General features: G+C 43.2%; 1 protein-coding gene across 2 annotated transcripts; it reads left to right on the forward strand.

The window, feature by feature from the left end:
- Positions 1 to 3524: 3524 nt before the first annotated feature.
- LOC129845876 (large neutral amino acids transporter small subunit 1-like) lies at positions 3525 to 18288 on the forward strand. 2 transcript variants are annotated; one of them, XM_055913799.1, is made up of 10 exons: positions 3525 to 4326; positions 6829 to 6954; positions 7062 to 7167; positions 8257 to 8301; positions 8541 to 8664; positions 8840 to 8943; positions 9177 to 9351; positions 15767 to 15916; positions 16111 to 16288; positions 17833 to 18288. In XM_055913799.1, exons 1-10 carry the CDS (start codon positions 3771 to 3773, stop codon positions 17886 to 17888), a joined length of 1620 nt encoding a protein of 539 aa, XP_055769774.1. In that variant the 5' UTR covers positions 3525 to 3770; the 3' UTR covers positions 17889 to 18288. The 2 variants fall into 2 exon arrangements, with proteins under 2 accessions (XP_055769774.1, XP_055769775.1); XM_055913800.1 differs by having other exon boundaries at positions 9177 to 9273.
- Positions 18289 to 19861: the final 1573 nt, after the last annotated feature.

A 19861-nucleotide genomic window follows, 5' to 3' on the forward strand; every position in this document is an offset into this window, starting at 1 on the left:
GTGTTTCCTAGCCTCAGAGCAGTGGGCAGCTGGGAGGTGGTGACAGTGTTTCCTAGCCTCAGAGCAGTGGGCAGCTGGGAGGTGGTGACAGTGTTTCCTAGCCTCAGAGCAGTGGGCAGCTGGGAGGTGGTGACAGTGTTTCCTAGCCTCAGAGCAGTGGGCAGCTGGGAGGAGGTGACAGTGTTTCCTAGCCTCAGAGCAGTGGGCAGCTGGGAGGTGGTGACAGTGTTTCCTAGCCTCAGAGCAGTGGGCAGCTGGGAGGAGGTGACAGTGTTTCCTAGCCTCAGAGCAGTGGGCAGCTGGGAGGAGGTGACAGTGTTTCCTAGCCTCAGAGCAGTGGGCAGCTGGGAGGAGGTGACAGTGTTTCCTAGCCTCAGAGCAGTGGGCAGCTGGGAGGAGGTGACAGTGTTTCCTAGCCTCAGTGCAGTGGGCAGCTGGGAGGTGGTGACAGTGTTTCCTAGCCTCAGAGCAGTGGGCAGCTGGGAGGAGGTGACAGTGTTTCCTAGCCTCAGAGCAGTGGGCAGCTGGGAGGAGGTGACAGTGTTTCCTAGCCTCAGAGCAGTGGGCAGCTGGGAGGAGGTGACAGTGTTTCCTAGCCTCAGAGCAGTGGGCAGCTGGGAGGAGGTGACAGTGTTTCCTAGCCTCAGAGCAGTGGGCAGCTGGGAGGTGGTGACAGTGGTCCCTAGCCTCAGTGCAGTGGGCAGCTGGGAGGTGGTGACAGTGTTTCCTAGCCTCAGAGCAGTGGGCAGCTGGGAGGAGGTGCTCTTATTCTCCATGGACTTTACAGTGTCCCAGAACATTGTGTTCTTAATGTACTGCTCCATTTCCTTCTAGAAAACACGGAAGAGTGCTTTTTTTATTCGTGAATTTACATTTATGAATATGACATTTTTCCAGTAGCACAATTAGATTTATGAGGTAAAATTGTTTTTCTTTATCATCATGGTTAAGGAAACAGAGCAGCACATTCTCCCATAAAAAAAAACAAAAGTCATCAAGATTATAATAATTATAAAACTATGAATATCTTTCCATTATGTTTTAACATGTAGACGATGCCAAAATACATGCAAAACTGTTTCTGGATGCTCAACACAAAAAGTACAGTTAATGTCAATGTCTTTTTTTGAGTTTCTTCAGGTAATGATTCACAGGGGTAATACTTATGGATCATTCTGAAAGAGACCTCTTTGAACCTAGTTAACAAGCTGGTATTTGTGTGGTAATAACCATAATATTCCCCTACAGATATTACTGACAAATGTATTCCAGTAAATTGTGACATAAGGAATGGATACAATATTCCTTTGAAATAAAGCACATATAGATCTGTTGTTCTGAAAGAAAGCTTGTATTTTCACCCCATAACATTTTGTGTAATTACACATCCTTTTTGCCTCAGACTGGCGAAGGGAAAGGGGGATACCTAGCCAGTTGCACAACTGAATGCATTCAACTGAAATGCCTCTTCCGCATTTAACCATTAATCCACGTCTTCGGTGGATGCCCTTCGAACAGTGGGTTAACTTCCTTGTTCAGGGGCAGAACGACAGATTTTTACCTTGTTAGCTCGGGAATTCGATCCAGCGACCTTTCGGTTACTGGCCCAACGCTCTAACCACTATGCTAGTATGAACGTTTATATTCATCACGATGACATACAATAGATTACTTAAAACAGTACTGTTCATTTTGGGATGCGCGGAACTTAATGAAATGGCACGGAAAATTCGGGGCAGTCCTGCTTTAATAAAAGTCGCTGACATTCAAACTATCACTTAAATCGCAACCCATCGTTGTCACTGTTGATATCTTATGCTGTTTAAATGAACTAACAGAAGAAGTGGTCTGTTCCCTTTCCCATATTGGCAGCCTCCCGAAGTTGCAACTCAACATCCGAAATGCTAAAATATAGATTGAAGCCTTCTATAAATTCTCATCCAACCAACCATGTATAGGTTTTTCCAAGTTTCCATTTGGCCTCTGAATGGTGTTAGTTTAAACAGCGATACACCCCCAAACGTTTACCCCCTGTTCTATTGATTTCAGGGTGATATCGTGTTAGAGGAATTTATTTCCTATATGTTCATTAACCAATTCAATTAAAAAACTCTGTCCGTTTCTAAGAATTTGTAAGATACGTATTTGCATAAAATGGACAGAGACCTGTCTCAAAATTAATCAGTATCGTTTATTTTTGGTTAGCTCTCCCCAAAATATCATTCTCATTAGTTTATATACCTCATATTTCGTCATAAATGTCTCTCCTCCTCTCAGATACAATGGCAGTATAGTTCACAAGCCTTCCCTCATTGTCTGCCACCTGTTAAACAATCTACTACAAGCCCAAGGTCTCTCCCCTCCCTGGGTAGAGACAGAATGTCCCGTAAGGAACACAGCATCCCAGGATAGCTCCATTTGTTTCTAACAAGGAACAGAAAGTCCTTGTTCTAATTCTGGACTAAAACTACACACATTGTATTTAGTATTATGATTATAATAACATTCATACACCCATACAGTAACATAGTAGTATTCTGTTAAGTTATAGTTCTAAGTTAAATGTATACAATTTAGTCATTATTCATAAAAATCCCATAACATATCGATAAAGTTATTAACAGTTATTTTTAATGCGTTACACTTGCCGCGTTGGCCAAACACTTTAATCAAAACGCAACACTTACAAAATGTAGCTAGATGTCTTCTACAAATTGTCTTCTAACCAATGACGTACACACTATTCCCAGATTCCGTTTTTTGAGCTGTGTTAGTTTAAACAGGATGCGCCAACTCATTTCCTCCTCTCTCGCCCATTTGATTTCAACGTGATATCTGTGATTGACAAATAAGTGCGTGTTGCGTTTCTCTTTCCGTTTTAGCGACCCAAAATGTAGCGGTCTGTCTTCTGCAGGTTGTTCTCTAACCATGGAAGAAAGATATGCAGTGTCCATGTGTTTTTTAGTTGTTAGTTTCAACAGCGCGTAGCCCACATCCTGAATTCTCCCCTAATCGATATCAGTGAATTATTGCCACGGTTTTTGGTGCGTGTGCAGTAGTTTATAAGGTGCTCGTTAAAAAAAATATACAAGTAATATGATTACTATTGTTAAACATGTATGTGTACATAGTACATTGTATGTTTAGGTTTTCAATATATCACGAACTGTTTGTGCATATTCGTTATTGTTTTGGACTGTTGACATTGGGCTATTTATCGAAATGTCCAACCAGCGTCTTATTAACAGGAAGAAGAGACTATCAACTGTCCATTGAACTATCAACTTTCATTTCCAATGGTATTGTACTTAATCAGATAAAAAACTGCTGAATGACGCCAAAAAACATGCTGCGTTAGAATTGCTTTAAATAATCTACCAGAAATCACGGGTTTGCTCTGCCACGGGTTTGCTCTGCCACGGGGTTGCTCTGCCACGGGTTTGCTCTGCCGCGGGGTTGCTCTGCCGCGGGGTTGCTCTGCCGCGGGTTTGCTCTGCCGCGGGTTTGCTCTGCCGCGGGGTTGCTCTGCCAGTAGGATCCGCAGCAGCCTCTAATATGGGGGCGGAACAGCCGGCAACATTGTAGTAAAGTTATTGTAGCTTCCACTCCCATGCCAGTCCACGCGGCATCACCATACCAACAGTAACTAATACCACGTTTAGCTAACTAGCTACTGTACCGGACTACTTAGCTAGCAAAACTTTATGTAGGTTTTCACCTCGCAATATTCATGAATGGTTGAATAGAAGTTTGAAGAAATATTCCTCAACATGTCAAATTTGAAGAAACGTCACTCCAAGTCCTCGGGGGAATCAGGCGTCCACGAAGAAGTGTTTTCTCTGATTGAAGGCAGTGCGCTCTCAAACCCAACTGAAAGAAAGACGAGTAAATGTGGCAGCATCTCCGGGAAGAACACAGTTGAACTGAAAAGAACTATAACTCTACTGAATGGTGTTGCTATCATCGTGGGTAGCATCATCGGCTCGGGGATATTCGTGACACCCATCGGGGTAGTGAAGGAAGCTGGTTCAGTCGGACTGTCGTTGATCATTTGGGCAGTGTGTGGGTTGTTCTCGACAATGGGGGCTCTGTGCTATGCAGAATTAGGGACCACCATCACCAAATCTGGAGGAGATTATGCCTACATCCTAGAGGTCTATGGGTCTCTTCCTGCATTCCTAAAACTCTGGATAGAACTACTGATCATCCGCCCTTCTTCTCAGTACATCGTTTCTTATGTATTTGCCACTTATTTACTCAAACCCATCTTCCCGTTCTCTCCGGTACCAGAAAATGTCGCTAAATTGATCGCCTGCCAGTGTATATGTAAGTCAGTTTGCTTTATGAGATACACATTTTATCTCTACACTTTGAATGAACCTATTGTAGCGACCCGCACAGACAGCTGTGTGTTATGTGTTAGGCTAGTCCTCTGTCTGGCCAATTGTTCCTTTATGATCTAGTCAGGTCATTACACTATGTTGAACCAGTATTTCCTGTCTGGTTGCATCAGCTATTTATCAAATCCCATGCTTCGTAAACGACAGGTGTAAGTAGACTAACTTGTTGGCGCTTACCAACAATGCTGAGAGAAAGTAGAGAAATAATAGAAAAGTAAAGCATGTAATAATAAATACACAATGAGTAACGATAACTCTGCTTTATACACGGGATACCACGATGTGCAGGGGTAAGAGGTAATTGAGGTACAGTTGAAGTCGGAAGTTTACATACACCTTAGCCAAATGCATTTAAACTAAGTTTTTCACAATTCCTGACATTTAATCCTAGTAAAAATCCTCTGTTTTAGGTCAGTTAGGATCACCACTTTATTTTAAGAATGTGGAATGTCAGAATAATAGTAGAGTGATTTATTTCAGCTTTTATTTCTTTCATCACATTCCCAGTGGGTCAGAAGTTTACATACACTCAATTAGGTCAGGACTTTGTGATGGCCACTCCAATACCTTGACTTTGTTGTCCTTAAGCCATTTTGCCACAACTTTGGAAGTATGCATTGTCCATTTGGAAGACCCATTTGCGACCAAGCTTTGACTTCCTGACTGATGTCTTGAGATGTTGCTTCAATATATCCACATAATTTTCCTGCCTCATGATGCCATCTATTTTGTGAAGTGCACCAGTCCCTCCTGCAGCAAAGCACCCACACTACATGATGCTGCCACCCCCGTGCTTCACGGTTGGTATGGTGTTCTTCGGCTTGCAAGCCTCCCCCTTGTTCCTCCAAACATAACGATGGCCATTATGGCAAAACAGTTCTATTTTTGTTTCATCAGACCAGAGAACATGTCGCCAAAAAGTACGATCTTTGTCCCCATGTGCAGTTGCAAACCGTAGTCTTGCTTTTTTATGGCGGATTTAGAGCAGTGGCTTCTTCCTTGCTGAGTGGCCTTTCAGGTTATGTCGATATAGGACTCATTTTACTGTGAATATAGATTATTTTGTACCTGTTTACTCCAGCATCTTCACATTGTCCTTTGCTGTTGTTCTGGGATTGATTTGCACTTTTCGCACCAAAGTAAGTGAATCTCTAGGAGACAGAACGTGTCTCCTTCCTGAGCGGTATGACGGCTGCGTGGTCCCATGGTGTTTATACTTGCGTACTATTGTTTGTACAGATGAACGTGGTACCTTCAGGCGTTTGGAAATTGCTCCCAAGGATGAACCAAACTTGTGGAGGTCTACCATTTTTTTCTGGGGTCTTGGCAGATTTCTTTTAATTTTCCCATGATGTCAAACAAAAAGGCACTGAGTTTGAAGGTAGGCCTTGAAATACATCCACAGGTACACCTACAATTGACTCAAATGATGTCAATTAGCCCATCAGAAGCTTCTAAAACCATGACATCATTTTCTGGAATTTTCCAAGCTGTTTAAAGGCACAGTCAACTTAGTGTATGTAAACTTCTGACCCACTGGAGTTGTGATACAGTGAATTATAAGTGAAATAATTTGTCTGTAAACAATTGTTGGAAAAATGACTTGTGTTATGCATAAAGTAGATGTCCTAACCGACTTGACAAAACTATAGTTTGTTAACAAGAAATTTGTGGAGTGGTTGAAAAGCGAGTTTTAATGACTCCAACCTAAGTGTATGTAAACTTCCAACTTCAACTGTATCTACAATTCAAAATGTATAATACCACCATACAACAATATTACAATGTCCGCGTGTCTGTATGTAACAGTTTAACTTTAGTCCATCCCCTCGCGCGAACCAGGGACCCTCTGCACACATCAACAACAGTCACCCACGAAGCATAGTTACCCATCGCTCCACAAAGGCCGCGGCCCTTGCAGAGCAAGGGGAACCACTACTTCAAGGTCTCAGAGCAAGTGACGTCACCGATTGAAAGGCTATTAGCGCGCACCACCGCTAACTAGCTAGCCATTTCACATCCGTTACGTGTACTCGTGTATGTGTCTCTTCACAGTCCCCGCTGTTCCATAAGGTGTATTTTTAACTGTTTAAAAAAAATCTGATTCTACTTCTTGCATCAGTTACCTGATGTGGAATAGAGATCCATGTAGTCATGGCTCTATGTAGTACTGTGCGCCTCACGTTACAAACGGATGCCCTTAGGACAGCAATTATTCTAGCCAGGTGGAATGAACCAGCTGTCCTGTCTGATTGCCGTGTTCACCATTCTGTTTTACTGTGAAATGAAATAGAATGATGAACGCAGCGATCAGTCTGGTTCCAACAGGCTAGCAATTCTCCCCTAACCTGCGGAATAAACCTCTGTCTGTCTGTCTGTCTGTCTGTCTGTCTGTCTGTCTGTCTGTCTGTCTGTCTGTCTGTTCCAGTGCTCTTGACAGCAGTAAACTGCTGGAGTGTGAAGGCTGCCACATGGGTTCAAGATGTCTTCACTGCAGCCAAGCTCCTCGCTCTGGTGCTCATCATCCTCCTCGGCTTTGTACAGATTGGCAGAGGTGAGAAGTAGACACAGAGAAGTGTTGAAGAAGAGTTTTTGTTTGCGATCTGTCAGTGATATCTTCTTCCTCTGTCAGTCCACTCACAAACGTTCATCTCTTTTCAGGAGGGACGGAGCGTCTTTGGCCAGAGAACGCATTCGAAGGGACAAGGACGGACGTTGGCAGCTTCGGGTTGGCCCTGTACAGTGGCCTGTTTGCCTACGGAGGCTGGTAAGTAGGGAGGAGGAGGCTGGTAGTTAGGGAGGAGAGAACAGAACTAGTGTTTGGGATAAACCTGTGTGTCCGGCTCCCAGACCCAGATTAAACCTAGTCCTGGACTACAGAACACTTTACCTGCTTCTTAGTTTGGTCCAGTGTCTATGTATTCATTAGTATTTTAAACCATTCAAATATCTGTCTAGTTTGAATAAATAACAAACATTTCAAAGTAAGCTAGGTGGATGAAGAGGTCACCTGTACACATGATGAATACAGCACTGTTCATAATGGTATAGGCCTACTGTCTGTCTGGCATCTCTACTACAGTGGTTCATAATGGTATAGGTCTACTGTCTGTCTGGCATCTCTACTACAGTGGTTCATAATGGTATAGGCCTACTGTCTGGCTGGCATCTCTACTACAGTGGTTCATAATGGTATAGGTCTACTGTCTGTCTGGCATCTCTACTACAGTGGTTCATAATGGTATAGGCTACTGTCTATCTGGCATCTCTACTACAGTGGTTCATAATGGTATAGGCCTACTGTCTGTCTGGCATCTCTACTACAGTGGTTCATAATGGTATAGGCCTACTGTCTGTCTGACATCTCTACTACAGTGGTTCATAATGGTATAGGCCTACTGTCAGTCTGGCATCTCTAGTACAGTGGTTCATAATGGTATAGGACTACTGTCAGTCTGGCATCTCTACTACAGTGGTTCATAATGGTATAGGCCTACTGTCTGGCTGGCATCTCTACTACAGTGGTTCATAATGGTATAGGCCTACTGTCTGTCTGGCATCTCTACTACAGTGGTTCATAATGGTATAGGCCTACTGTCTGGCTGGCATCTCTACTACAGTGGTTCATAATGGTATAGGCCTACTGTCTGTCTGGCATCTCTACTACAGTGGTTCATAATGGTATAGGCCTACTGTCTGTCTGGCATCTCTACTACAGTGGTTCATAATGGTATAGGCCTACTGTCTGTCTGGCATCTCTACTACAGTGGTTCATAATGGTATAGGCCTACTGTCTGTCTGGCGTCTCTAGTACAGTTAAGTGAAACAATTAATTTTATTTTGTTTTTTTTCACAGGAATAATTTAAATTTAGTCACAGAAGAGATGATTGAGCCGCACAAGTAAGTCACCTGTAGTGCACTATGTATGTATATATATATAAGGTTATGTACAAAATGTGTAACAAACTAAATAGCACAGTTGGTTAGTCAGGCCATAAAACGGCAGCCATCGCCTCTATACGGTAGACTAGGGTGCCATTTTAGATTTTCTCCTCCCCGTCACCTGTTACCATGGTGACAGGCAAGGAGGGAGTTTACATTTGACCTTTCCTTGACCCTTGTTTCGTGTGTGTGTGTAGGAACCTGCCGCGTGCCATCATGCTCTCCCTGCCCATGGTGACGGTGGTGTATGTCCTTACTAACCTGGCCTACTTCACCACCATCAGCCCTGAGGAGATGGTGGCTTCAGAGGCCGTGGCAGTGGTGAGACTACGAGCATGACGTTACCCACACACACACACACACACACACACACACACACACACACACACACACACACACACACACACACACACACACACACACACACACACACACACACACACACACACACACACACACAGAGCTACCCCTAACTCCAAGTAACTGTGACCTGCAGGACTTTGGTAACTTCCACCTGGGCGTCATGGCCTGGATCATCCCTGTGTTTGTGGGACTGTCCTGTTTCGGCTCCGTTAACGGATCACTCTTCACCTCCTCCAGGTAACACACACACACACACACACACACACACACACACACACACACACACACACACACACACACACACACACACACACACACACACACACACACACACACACACACACACACACACACACACACACACACACACACACACACACACCTGTTTGTAATAGTACCTGTTTGTAATAGTACCTGTTTGTAATAGTACCTGTTTGTAATAGACTTCTCTCCATCTTTCTTTCTGTCAGGTTGTTTTTGGTCGGGTCACGAGAAGGTCACCTGCCCATTCTGTTGTCCATGATCCACCCGATCCTGCTCACCCCTCAGCCTTCACTCATCTTCACCGTGAGTCCTGTCATTATCATTCTGTTGTCCATGATCCACCCGATCCTGTTCACCCCTCAGCCTTCACTCATCTTCACCGTGAGTCCTGTCACTGTCAACAAAGTTACACATTCAGGATGAATATTTATTTATTTAACCTCTCAATTTGACTCCTGTTGTTTGTATCAGTGTTTGACTCCTGTTGTGTGAATCAGTGTTTGACTCCTGTTGTGTGAATCAGTGTTTGACTCCTGTTGTGTGAATCAGTGTTTGACTCCTGTTGTGTGAATCAGTGTTTTGACTCCTGTTGTGTGTATCAGTGTTTGACTCCTGTTGTGTGTATCAGTGTTTTGACTCCTGTTGTTTGTATAAGTGTTTGACTCCTGTTGTGTGTATCAGTGTTTGACTCCTGTTGTGTGAATCAGTGTTTGACTCCTGTTGTGTGAATCAGTGTTTTGACTCCTGTTGTGTGAATCAGTGTTTTGACTCCTGTTGTGTGAATCAGTGTTTGACTCCTGTTGTGTGAATCAGTGTTTTGACTCCTGTTGTGTGAATCAGTGTTTTGACTCCTGTTGTGTGTATCAGTGTTTGACTCCTGTTGTGTGAATCAGTGTTTTGACTCCTGTTGTGTGAATCAGTGTTTTGACTCCTGTTGTGTGTATCAGTGTTTGACTCCTGTTGTGTGAATCAGTGTTTTGACTCCTGTTGTGTGAATCAGTGTTTTGACTCCTGTTGTGTGAATCAGTGTTTTGACTCCTGTTGTGTGAATCAGTGTTTTGACTCCTGTTGTGTGAATCAGTGTTTTGACTCCTGTTGTGTGAATCAGTGTTTTGACTCCTGTTGTGTGAATCAGTGTTTTGACTCCTGTTGTGTGAATCAGTGTTTTGACTCCTGTTGTGTGAATCAGTGTTTTGACTCCTGTTGTGTGAATCAGTGTTTTGACTCCTGTTGTGTGAATCAGTGTTTTGACTCCTGTTGTGTGAATCAGTGTTTTGACTCCTGTTGTGTGAATCAGTGTTTTGACTCCTGTTGTGTGAATCAGTGTTTTGACTCCTGTTGTGTGAATCAGTGTTTTGACTCCTGTTGTGTGAATAGTTGTGTGCATAATGACGGTGCTGTATGTTGTCTCTCTCAGTGCATAATGACGGTGCTGTATGTTGTCTCTCTCAGTGCATAATGACGGTGCTGTATGTTGTCTCTCTCAGTGCATAATGACGGTGCTGTATGTTGTCTCTCTCAGTGCATAATGACGGTGCTGTATGTTGTCTCTCTCAGTGCATAGTGACGGTGCTGTATGTTGTCTCTCTCAGTCCATAGTGACGGTGCTGTATGTTGTCTCTTAGTGCATAATGACGGTGCTGTATGTTGTCTCTCTCAGTGCATAATGACGGTGCTGTATGTTGTCTCTCTCAGTGCATAGTGACGGTGCTGTATGTTGTCTCTCTCAGTGCATAATGACGGTGCTGTATGTTGTCTCTCTCAGTGCATAATGACGGTGCTGTATGTTGTCTCTCTCAGTGCATAATGACGGTGCTGTATGTTGTCTCTCTCAGTGCATAGTGACGGTGCTGTATGTTGTCTCTCAGTGCATAGTGACGGTGCTGTATGTTGTCTCTCTCAGTGCATAATGACGGTGCTGTATGTTGTCTCTCTCAGTGCATAGTGACGGTGCTGTATGTTGTCTCTCAGTGCATAGTGACGGTGCTGTATGTTGTCTCTCTCAGTGCATAATGACGGTGCTGTATGTTGTCTCTCAGTGCATAGTGACGGTGCTGTATGTTGTCTCTCTCAGTGCATAATGACGGTGCTGTATGTTGTCTCTTAGTGCATAGTGACGGTGCTGTATGTTGTCTCTCTCAGTGCATAGTGACGGTGTTGTATGTTGTCTCTCTCAGTGCATAATGACGGTGCTGTATGTTGTCTCTCTCAGTGCATAATGACGGTGCTGTATGTTGTCTCTCTCAGTGCATAGTGACGGTGCTGTATGTTGTCTCTCTCAGTGCATAGTGACGGTGCTGTATGTTGTCTCTCTCAGTGCATAATGACGGTGCTGTATGTTGTCTCTCTCAGTGCATAATGACGGTGCTGTATGTTGTCTCTCAGTGCATAATGACGGTGCTGTATGTTGTCTCTCAGTGCATAGTGACGGTGCTGTATGTTGTCTCTCAGTGCATAATGACGGTGCTGTATGTTGTCTCTCTCAGTGCATAGTGACGGTGCTGTATGTTGTCTCTCTCAGTGCATAGTGACGGTGCTGTATGTTGTCTCTCTCAGTGCATAGTGACGGTGCTGTATGTTGTCTCTCTCAGTGCATAGTGACGGTGCTGTATGTTGTCTCTCTCAGTGCATAGTGACGGTGCTGTATGTTGTCTCTCTCAGTGCATAATGACGGTGCTGTATGTTGTCTCTCTCAGTGCATAGTGACGGTGCTGTATGTTGTCTCTCTCAGTGCATAGTGACGGTGCTGTATGTTGTCTCTCAGTGCATAATGACGGTGCTGTATGTTGTCTCTCTCAGTGCATAATGACGGTGCTGTATGTTGTCTCTCTCTTAGTGCATAATGACGGTGCTGTATGTTGTCTCTCTCAGTGCATAGTGACGGTGCTGTATGTTGTCTCTCTCAGTGCATAGTGACGGTGCTGTATGTTGTCTCTCTCAGTGCATAATGACGTTGCTGTATGTTGTCTCTCAGTGCATAGTGACGGTGCTGTATGTTGTCTCTCTCAGTGCATAATGACGTTGCTGTATGTTGTCTCTCTCAGTGCATAATGACGTTGCTGTATGTTGTCTCTCTTAGTGCATAGTGACGGTGCTGTATGTTGTCTCTCAGTGCATAGTGACGGTGCTGTATGTTGTCTCTCTCTCAGTGCATAGTGACGGTGCTGTATGTTGTCTCTCTCAGTGCATAGTGACGGTTCTGTATGTTGTCTCTCTCAGTGCATAGTGACGGTGCTGTATGTTGTCTCTCTCAGTGCATAGTGACGGTGCTGTATGTTGTCTCTCTCAGTGCATAATGACGGTGCTGTATGTTGTCTCTCTCAGTGCATAGTGACGGTGCTGTATGTTGTCTCTCTCAGTGCATAGTGACGGTGCTGTATGTTGTCTCTCTCAGTGCATAGTGACGGTGCTGTATGTTGTCTCTCTCAGTGCATAGTGACGGTGCTGTATGTTGTCTCTCTCAGTGCATAGTGACGGTGCTGTATGTTGTCTCTCTCAGTGCATAGTGACGGTGCTGTATGTTGTCTCTCTCAGTGCATAATGACGGTGCTGTATGTTGTTTCTCTCAGTGCATAGTGACGGTGCTGTATGTTGTCTCTCTCAGTACATAGTGACGGTGCTGTATGTTGTCTCTCTCAGTGCATAATGACGGTGCTGTATGTTGTCTCTCTCAGTGCATAGTGACGGTGCTGTATGTTGTCTCTCTCAGTGCATAGTGACGGTGCTGTATGTTGTCTCTCTCAGTGCATAATGACGGTGCTGTATGTTGTCTCTCTCAGTGCATAGTGACGGTGCTGTATGTTGTCTCTCTCAGTGCATAATGACGGTGCTGTATGTTGTTTCTCTCAGTGCATAGTGACGGTGCTGTATGTTGTCTCTCTCAGTACATAGTGACGGTGCTGTATGTTGTCTCTCTCAGTACATAGTGACGGTGCTGTATGTTGTCTCTCTCAGTGCATAATGACGGTGCTGTATTTTTTCTCTCTCAGTGCATAGTGACGGTGCTGTATGTTGTCTCTCTCAGTGCATAGTGACGGTGCTGTATGTTGTCTCTCTCAGTGCATAGTGACGGTGCTGTATGTTGTTTCTCTCAGTGCATAATGACGGTGCTGTATGTTGTCTCTCTCAGTGCATAGTGACGGTGCTGTATGTTGTCTCTCTCAGTGCATAGTGACGGTGCTGTATGTTGTCTCTCTCAGTGCATAGTGACGGTGCTGTATGTTGTTTCTCTCAGTGCATAATGACGGTGCTGTATGTTGTCTCTCTCAGTGCATAGTGACGGTGCTGTATGTTGTCTCTCTCAGTGCATAGTGACGGTGCTGTATAGTGTCTCTCTTAGTGCATAGTGACGGTGCTGTATGTTGTTTCTCTTAGTGCATAGTGACGGTGCTGTATGTTGTCTCTCAGTGCATAGTGACGGTGCTGTATGTTGTCTCTCTCAGTGCATAGTGACGGTGCTGTATGTTGTCTCTCAGTGCATAGTGACGGTGCTGTATGTTGTCTCTCTCAGTGCATAGTGACGGTGCTGTATGTTGTCTCTCTCAGTGCATAGTGACGGTGCTGTATGTTGTCTCTCTCAGTGCATAATGACGGTGCTGTATGTTGTCTCTCTCAGTGCATAGTGACGGTGCTGTATGTTGTCTCTCTCAGTGCATAATGACGGTGCTGTATGTTGTCTCTCAGTGCATAATGACGGTGCTGTATGTTGTCTCTCTCAGTGCATAATGACGGTGCTGTATGTTGTCTCTCTCAGTGCATAATGGCGGTGCTGTATGTTGTCTCTCTCAGTGCATAATGACGGTGCTGTATGTTGTCTCTCTCAGTGCATAGTGACGGTGCTGTATGTTGTCTCTCTCAGTGCATAATGACGGTGCTGTATGTTGTCTCTCTCAGTGCATAGTGACGGTGCTGTATGTTGTCTCTCTCAGTGCATAGTGACGGTGCTGTATGTTGTCTCTCTCAGTGCATAATGACGTTGCTGTATGTTGTTTCTCTCAGTGCATAGTGACGGTGCTGTATGTTGTTTCTCTCAGTGCATAGTGACGGTGCTGTATGTTGTCTCTCTCAGTGCATAGTGACGGTGCTGTATGTTGTCTCTCTCAGTGCATAGTGACGGTGCTGTATAGTGTCTCTCTCAGTGCATAGTGACGGTGCTGTATGTTGTCTCTCTCAGTGCATAGTGACGGTGCTGTATGTTGTCTCTCTCAGTGCATAATGACGGTGCTGTATGTTGTCTCTCTCAGTGCATAGTGACGGTGCTGTATGTTGTCTCTCTCAGTGCATAGTGACGGTGCTGTATGTTGTCTCTCTCAGTGCATAATGACGGTGCTGTATGTTGTCTCTCTCAGTGCATAATGACGGTGCTGTATGTTGTCTCTCTCAGTGCATAGTGACGGTGCTGTATGTTGTCTCTCTCAGTGCATAGTGACGGTGCTGTATGTTGTTTCTCTCAGTGCATAGTGACGGTGCTGTATGTTGTCTCTCTCAGTGCATAGTGACGGTGTTGTATGTTGTCTCTCTCAGTGCATAGTGACGGTGCTGTATGTTGTCTCTCTCAGTGCATAGTGACGGTGCTGTATGTTGTCTCTCTCAGTGCATAGTGACGGTGCTGTATGTTGTCTCTCAGTGCATAGTGACGGTGCTGTATGTTGTCTCTCTCAGTGCATAGTGACGGTGCTGTATGTTGTCTCTCTCAGTGCATAGTGACGGTGTTGTATGTTGTCTCTCTCAGTGCATAATGACGGTGCTGTATGTTGTCTCTCTCAGTGCATAATGACGGTGCTGTATGTTGTCTCTCTCAGTGCATAATGACGGTGCTGTATGTTGTCTCTCTCAGTGCATAGTGACGGTGCTGTATGTTGTCTCTCTCAGTGCATAGTGACGGTGCTGTATGTTGTCTCTCAGTGCATAGTGACGGTGCTGTATGTTGTCTCTTAGTGCATAGTGACGGTGCTGTATGTTGTCTCTCAGTGCATAGTGACGGTGCTGTATGTTGTCTCTCTCAGTGCATAGTGACGGTGCTGTATGTTGTCTCTCAGTGCATAATGACGGTGCTGTATGTTGTCTCTCTCAGTGCATAATGACGTTGCTGTATGTTGTCTCTCTCAGTGCATAATGACGGTGCTGTATGTTGTCTCTCTCAGTGCATAGTGACGGTGCTGTATGTTGTCTCTCTCAGTGCATAATGACGGTGCTGTATGTTGTCTCTCTCAGTGCATAGTGACGGTGCTGTATGTTGTTTCTCTCAGTGCATAATGACGGTGCTGTATGTTGTTTCTCTCAGTGCATAGTGACGGTGCTGTATGTTGTCTCTCTCAGTGCATAATGACGGTGCTGTATGTTGTCTCTCTCAGTGCATAATGACGGTGCTGTATGTTGTCTCTCTCAGTGCATAGTGACGGTGCTGTATGTTGTCTCTCTCAGTGCATAGTGACGGTGCTGTATGTTGTCTCTCTCAGTGCATAGTGACGGTGCTGTATGTTGTCTCTCAGTGCATAGTGACGGTGCTGTATGTTGTCTCTCAGTGCATAATGACGGTGCTGTATGTTGTCTCTCAGTGCATAATGACGGTGCTGTATGTTGTCTCTCAGTGCATAGTGACGGTGCTGTATGTTGTCTCTCAGTGCATAGTGACGGTGCTGTATGTTGTCTCTCTCAGTGCATAATGACGGTGCTGTATGTTGTCTCTCTCAGTGCATAATGACGTTGCTGTATGTTGTCTCTCAGTGCATAGTGACGGTGCTGTATGTTGTCTCTCTCAGTGCATAATGACGGTGCTGTATGTTGTCTCTCTCAGTGCATAATGACGTTGCTGTATGCATTGTCCAGCGACATCTTCTCCATCATCAACTTCTTCAGCTTCGTCAACTGGCTCTGCGTTGCCATGGCAATCATCGGCATGATGTGGCTGCGATACAAGAGACCTGAACTGGAGCGACCCGTCAAGGTAAGTCTGTGTGTGTGTGTGTGTGTGTGTGTTCGTTTTGTATAAGTGTTTCTGTGTGTGTTTCTCCTGTGGGTCCTACATCGTTGTGTGTGTGTGTGTGTGTGTGTGTGTGTGTGTGTGTGTGTGTGTTTGTATAAGTGTTTCTGTGTGTGTTTCTCCTGTGGGTCCTACATCGTTGTGTGTGTGTGTTCCAGGTGAATCTTCTACTCCCGGTGAGTTTCGTGATATTGTGTGTCTTCCTCATTGTGGTGTCATTTTGGAAGACGCCCGTGGAGTGTGGCATCGGCTTCGGTATCATCACCACTGGAGTACCCGTCTATTTCTTTGGTGTTTGGTGGCAGAAGAAACCCAGCTGGATCATCAATGGCATCAGTGAGTAACTGAACACTGATGTCACTTCCTGTAGAAAATCACTAAACTATTCCTTCTCCTCACAAGGTTAATGTACAGTACACATCAAGATACTAAACTATCACTTCTACTAACAAGGTTAATGTACAGTACACATCAAGATACTAAACTATCACTTCTCCTCACAAGGTTAATGTATAGTACACATCAATATACTAAACTATCACTTCTACTAACAAGGTTAATGTACAGTACACATCAAGATACTAAACTATCACTTCTACTAACAAGGTTAATGTACAGTACACATCAAGATACTAAACTATCACTTCTCCTCACAAGGTTAATGTACAGTACACATCAAGATACTAAACTATCACTTCTACTAACAAGGTTAATGTACAGTACACATCAAGATACTAAACTATCACTTCTACTTAACAAGGTTAATGTACAGTACACATCAAGATACTAAACTATCACTTCTCCTCACAAGGTTAATGTATAGTACACATCAATATACTAAACTATCACTTCTACTAACAAGGTTAATGTACAGTACACATCAAGATACTAAACTATCACTTCTCCTCACAAGGTTAATGTACAGTACACATCAAGATACTAAACTATCACTTCTCCTCACAAGGTTAATGTACAGTACACATCAAGATACTAAACTATCACTTCTACTAACAAGGTTAATGTACAGTACACATCAAGATACTAAACTATCACTTCTACTCACAAGGTTAATGTACAGTACACATCAATATACTAAACTATCACTTCTACTAACAAGGTTAATGTACAGTACACATCAATATACTAAACTATCACTTCTACTAACAAGGTTAATGTACAGTACACATCAATATACTAAACTATCACTTCTACTCACAAGGTTAATGTACAGTACACATCAAGATGACATCTAGATGAATTAAATACACTACTACTAATACCGCTGCTGCTGCTAGTACTGCTGCTGCTAGTACTGCTAGTACTACTACTACTACTAGTACTACTACTACTAGTAATAGTTTAGTATACTAATAGTACTAGTACTGCTACTACTAATACTGCTACTACTAGTACTACTACTACTACTACTAGTTTAGTATACTAATAGTACTAGTACTGCTACTACTAGTACTGCTACTACTAGTACTACTACTGCTAGTAATGGTTTAGTATACTACCAGTACCAGTACTGCTGCTAGTACCGCTACTACTAGTACTACTACTACTAGTACTACTACTACTAGTAATATTTTAGTATACTACTAGTACTAGTACTGCTACTACTAGTACTGCTACTACTAGTAATAGTTTAGTATACTACTAGTACTAGTGCTGCTAGTACTAGTACTGCTACTACTACTAGTAATAGTTTAGTATACCGCTAGTACTAGTACTGCTACTACTAGTACTGCTACTACTAGTACTACTACTACTGTAACTTGTACTGCTACTACTACTACTACTACTACTACTAGTACTACTACTAGTACTACTACTGATGATGATGAAAGGGTGTAATAGTAGAGCTGGGTTTCTTGCAGGCTTGTTGACCGTGTTCTGTCAGAAGCTGCTGAACGTGGTTCCTCAGGACTCATGAACTCAACCTATTCTCCACTGCAACCCAAAGCCGCTGTACCACCACTGAAGCAGTACTGGACGGTTAAGGTGTGTTCATCTCAGGCTGATCACTGTGAATACTCTCTAACCTTTGACTCCTAACCTTGATTAAGGAGTCAGTGGTGATGGGGGGGTGGGTTTATTGTGTCCAGAAGGAAGGGGTGGGGGACCAACTAGTAAGTAGGCCTAACTATTCGGTTGTTTACACAGAAAACCCACCTTGCTGTCTTTTCTTTAAATTTTCAAAGGGTCTTTTCTTTACATTTTCAAATGGTCTTTTCTTTACATTTTCAAATGGTCTTTTCTTTACATTTTCAAACGGTCTTTTCTTTACATTTTCAAACGGTCTTTTCTTTACATTTTCAAACTGTCTTTTCTTTACATTTTCAAACTGTCTTTTCTTTACATTTTCAAACTGTCTTTTCTTTACATTTTCAAACTGTCTTTTCTTTACATTTTCAAACTGTCTTTTCTTTACATTTTCAAACTGTCTTTTCTTTACATTTTCAAATGGTCTTTTCTTTACATTTTCAAATGGTCTTTTCTTTACATTTTCAAACGGTCTTTTCTTTACATTTTCAAACGGTCTTTTCTTTACATTTTCAAACGGTCTTTTCTTTACATTTTCAAATGGTCTTTTCTTTACATTTTCAAACGGTCTTTTCTTTACATTTTCAAATGGTCTTTTCTTTACATTTTCAAATGGTCTTTTCTTTACATTTTCAAACGGTCTTTTCTTTACATTTTCAAACGGTCTTTTCTTTACATTTTCAAACGGTCTTTTCTTTACATTTTCAAATGGTCGTTTCTTTACATTTTCAAACGGTCGTTTCTTTACATTGTCAAACGGTCTTTTCTTTACGTTTTCAAGCGGTCTTTTCTTAACATTTTCAAATGGTCTTTTCAGTATTTTTGTCTGTGTTTTATATTTCTTCCTGTATTTAAATAGCAGTTATGTAGACTGTTGTGTTCTTCTTCTTTTGAGAGTGTCTTTAAATGTTCAACTGGGGAGTTCTGGAGGACTACCTAGCAGGGTTAGGCTCAATTTCAATTCCATTCAGAAAGTAAACCAAATTCCACATTTTCCTCATTGAAATGCATTGAAGAGAATATTCATTTCATTGTAGTTCCTGAATTTAAATGGAATTGACCCCAGCCCTGATACTGTTTCCCGGGGCGCCGAAGACGTGGATGTCGATTAAGGCAGCCCCCCCGCATCTCTGATTCAGAGGGGTTGGGTTAAATGCGGAAGACACCATTTCAGTTGAATACATTGTTGGACAACTGACTAGGTACCCCCCTTTCCTTTCCCTTTTTATTTACATAAACGGGTAGTATGAAGGCATGATATTTGGTCCTGAAGAGGTTGGTTCTTTAGGAAGTGCACATCTCGGAAGATAAAAGAGTAGAATTCAGAATTAGAAGTCAGAGCTCTAGAGTCCCCAGGCTTCATTCCTACAGAGATAGAGAGAGCGCCGGCTGGAGGACGAGATGACCTATTGAACTAGTTATCTAATGTTATCATCGGTTGTTACTGTCTGTATTCTACCCACAGAGATATTCCTGAAGCTTTCTTGACACTTCCTGTTTCTTGTCTTGTTATTGTTTGTGTTTTAAATACTCTGTTTGCTCTAAGTGTCCTTCCTGTGCCTTGTCTTGTTATTGTTGTTTTTTAAATACTCTGTTTGCTCTAAGTGTCCTTCCTGTGCTGCACTTTGAATGTGAATTTGGTTGTATAAATAAAGTTTTTGAAACAACCAATGATGACGGGAGTGAAGAGTGATTGTAGTGTGTGGGGTTTTGAATGTTGTTTCTTGAGGGCTGGCTGACCTTTTTTACACTTTGGTTGTATTGACAGTAACTTACTGCAGAGAGACAAGTCAATACAGGAAGCCTGTAGTTACTATACATTCATACACTTGGAATGGGTTTTAACATCTGAAACCCAGTCGA

The sequence above is a fragment of the Salvelinus fontinalis genome, unplaced genomic scaffold (assembly GCF_029448725.1).
Source record: "Salvelinus fontinalis isolate EN_2023a unplaced genomic scaffold, ASM2944872v1 scaffold_0394, whole genome shotgun sequence".
Taxonomy (NCBI): Eukaryota; Metazoa; Chordata; class Actinopteri; order Salmoniformes; family Salmonidae; genus Salvelinus; species Salvelinus fontinalis.

Coding starts and splice junctions, on each gene's coding strand:
- LOC129845876 (XM_055913799.1), top strand. CDS start 3,771: ATGTCAAATTTGAAGAAACGTCACTCCAAGTCCTCGGGGGAATCAGGC. Junction 4,327..6,828: donor GATCGCCTGCCAGTGTATAT/GTAAGTCAGTTT, acceptor TGTCTGTTCCAG/TGCTCTTGACAGCAGTAAAC. Junction 9,352..15,766: donor AGCCTTCACTCATCTTCACC/GTGAGTCCTGTC, acceptor TGTCTCTCTCAG/TGCATAATGACGTTGCTGTA.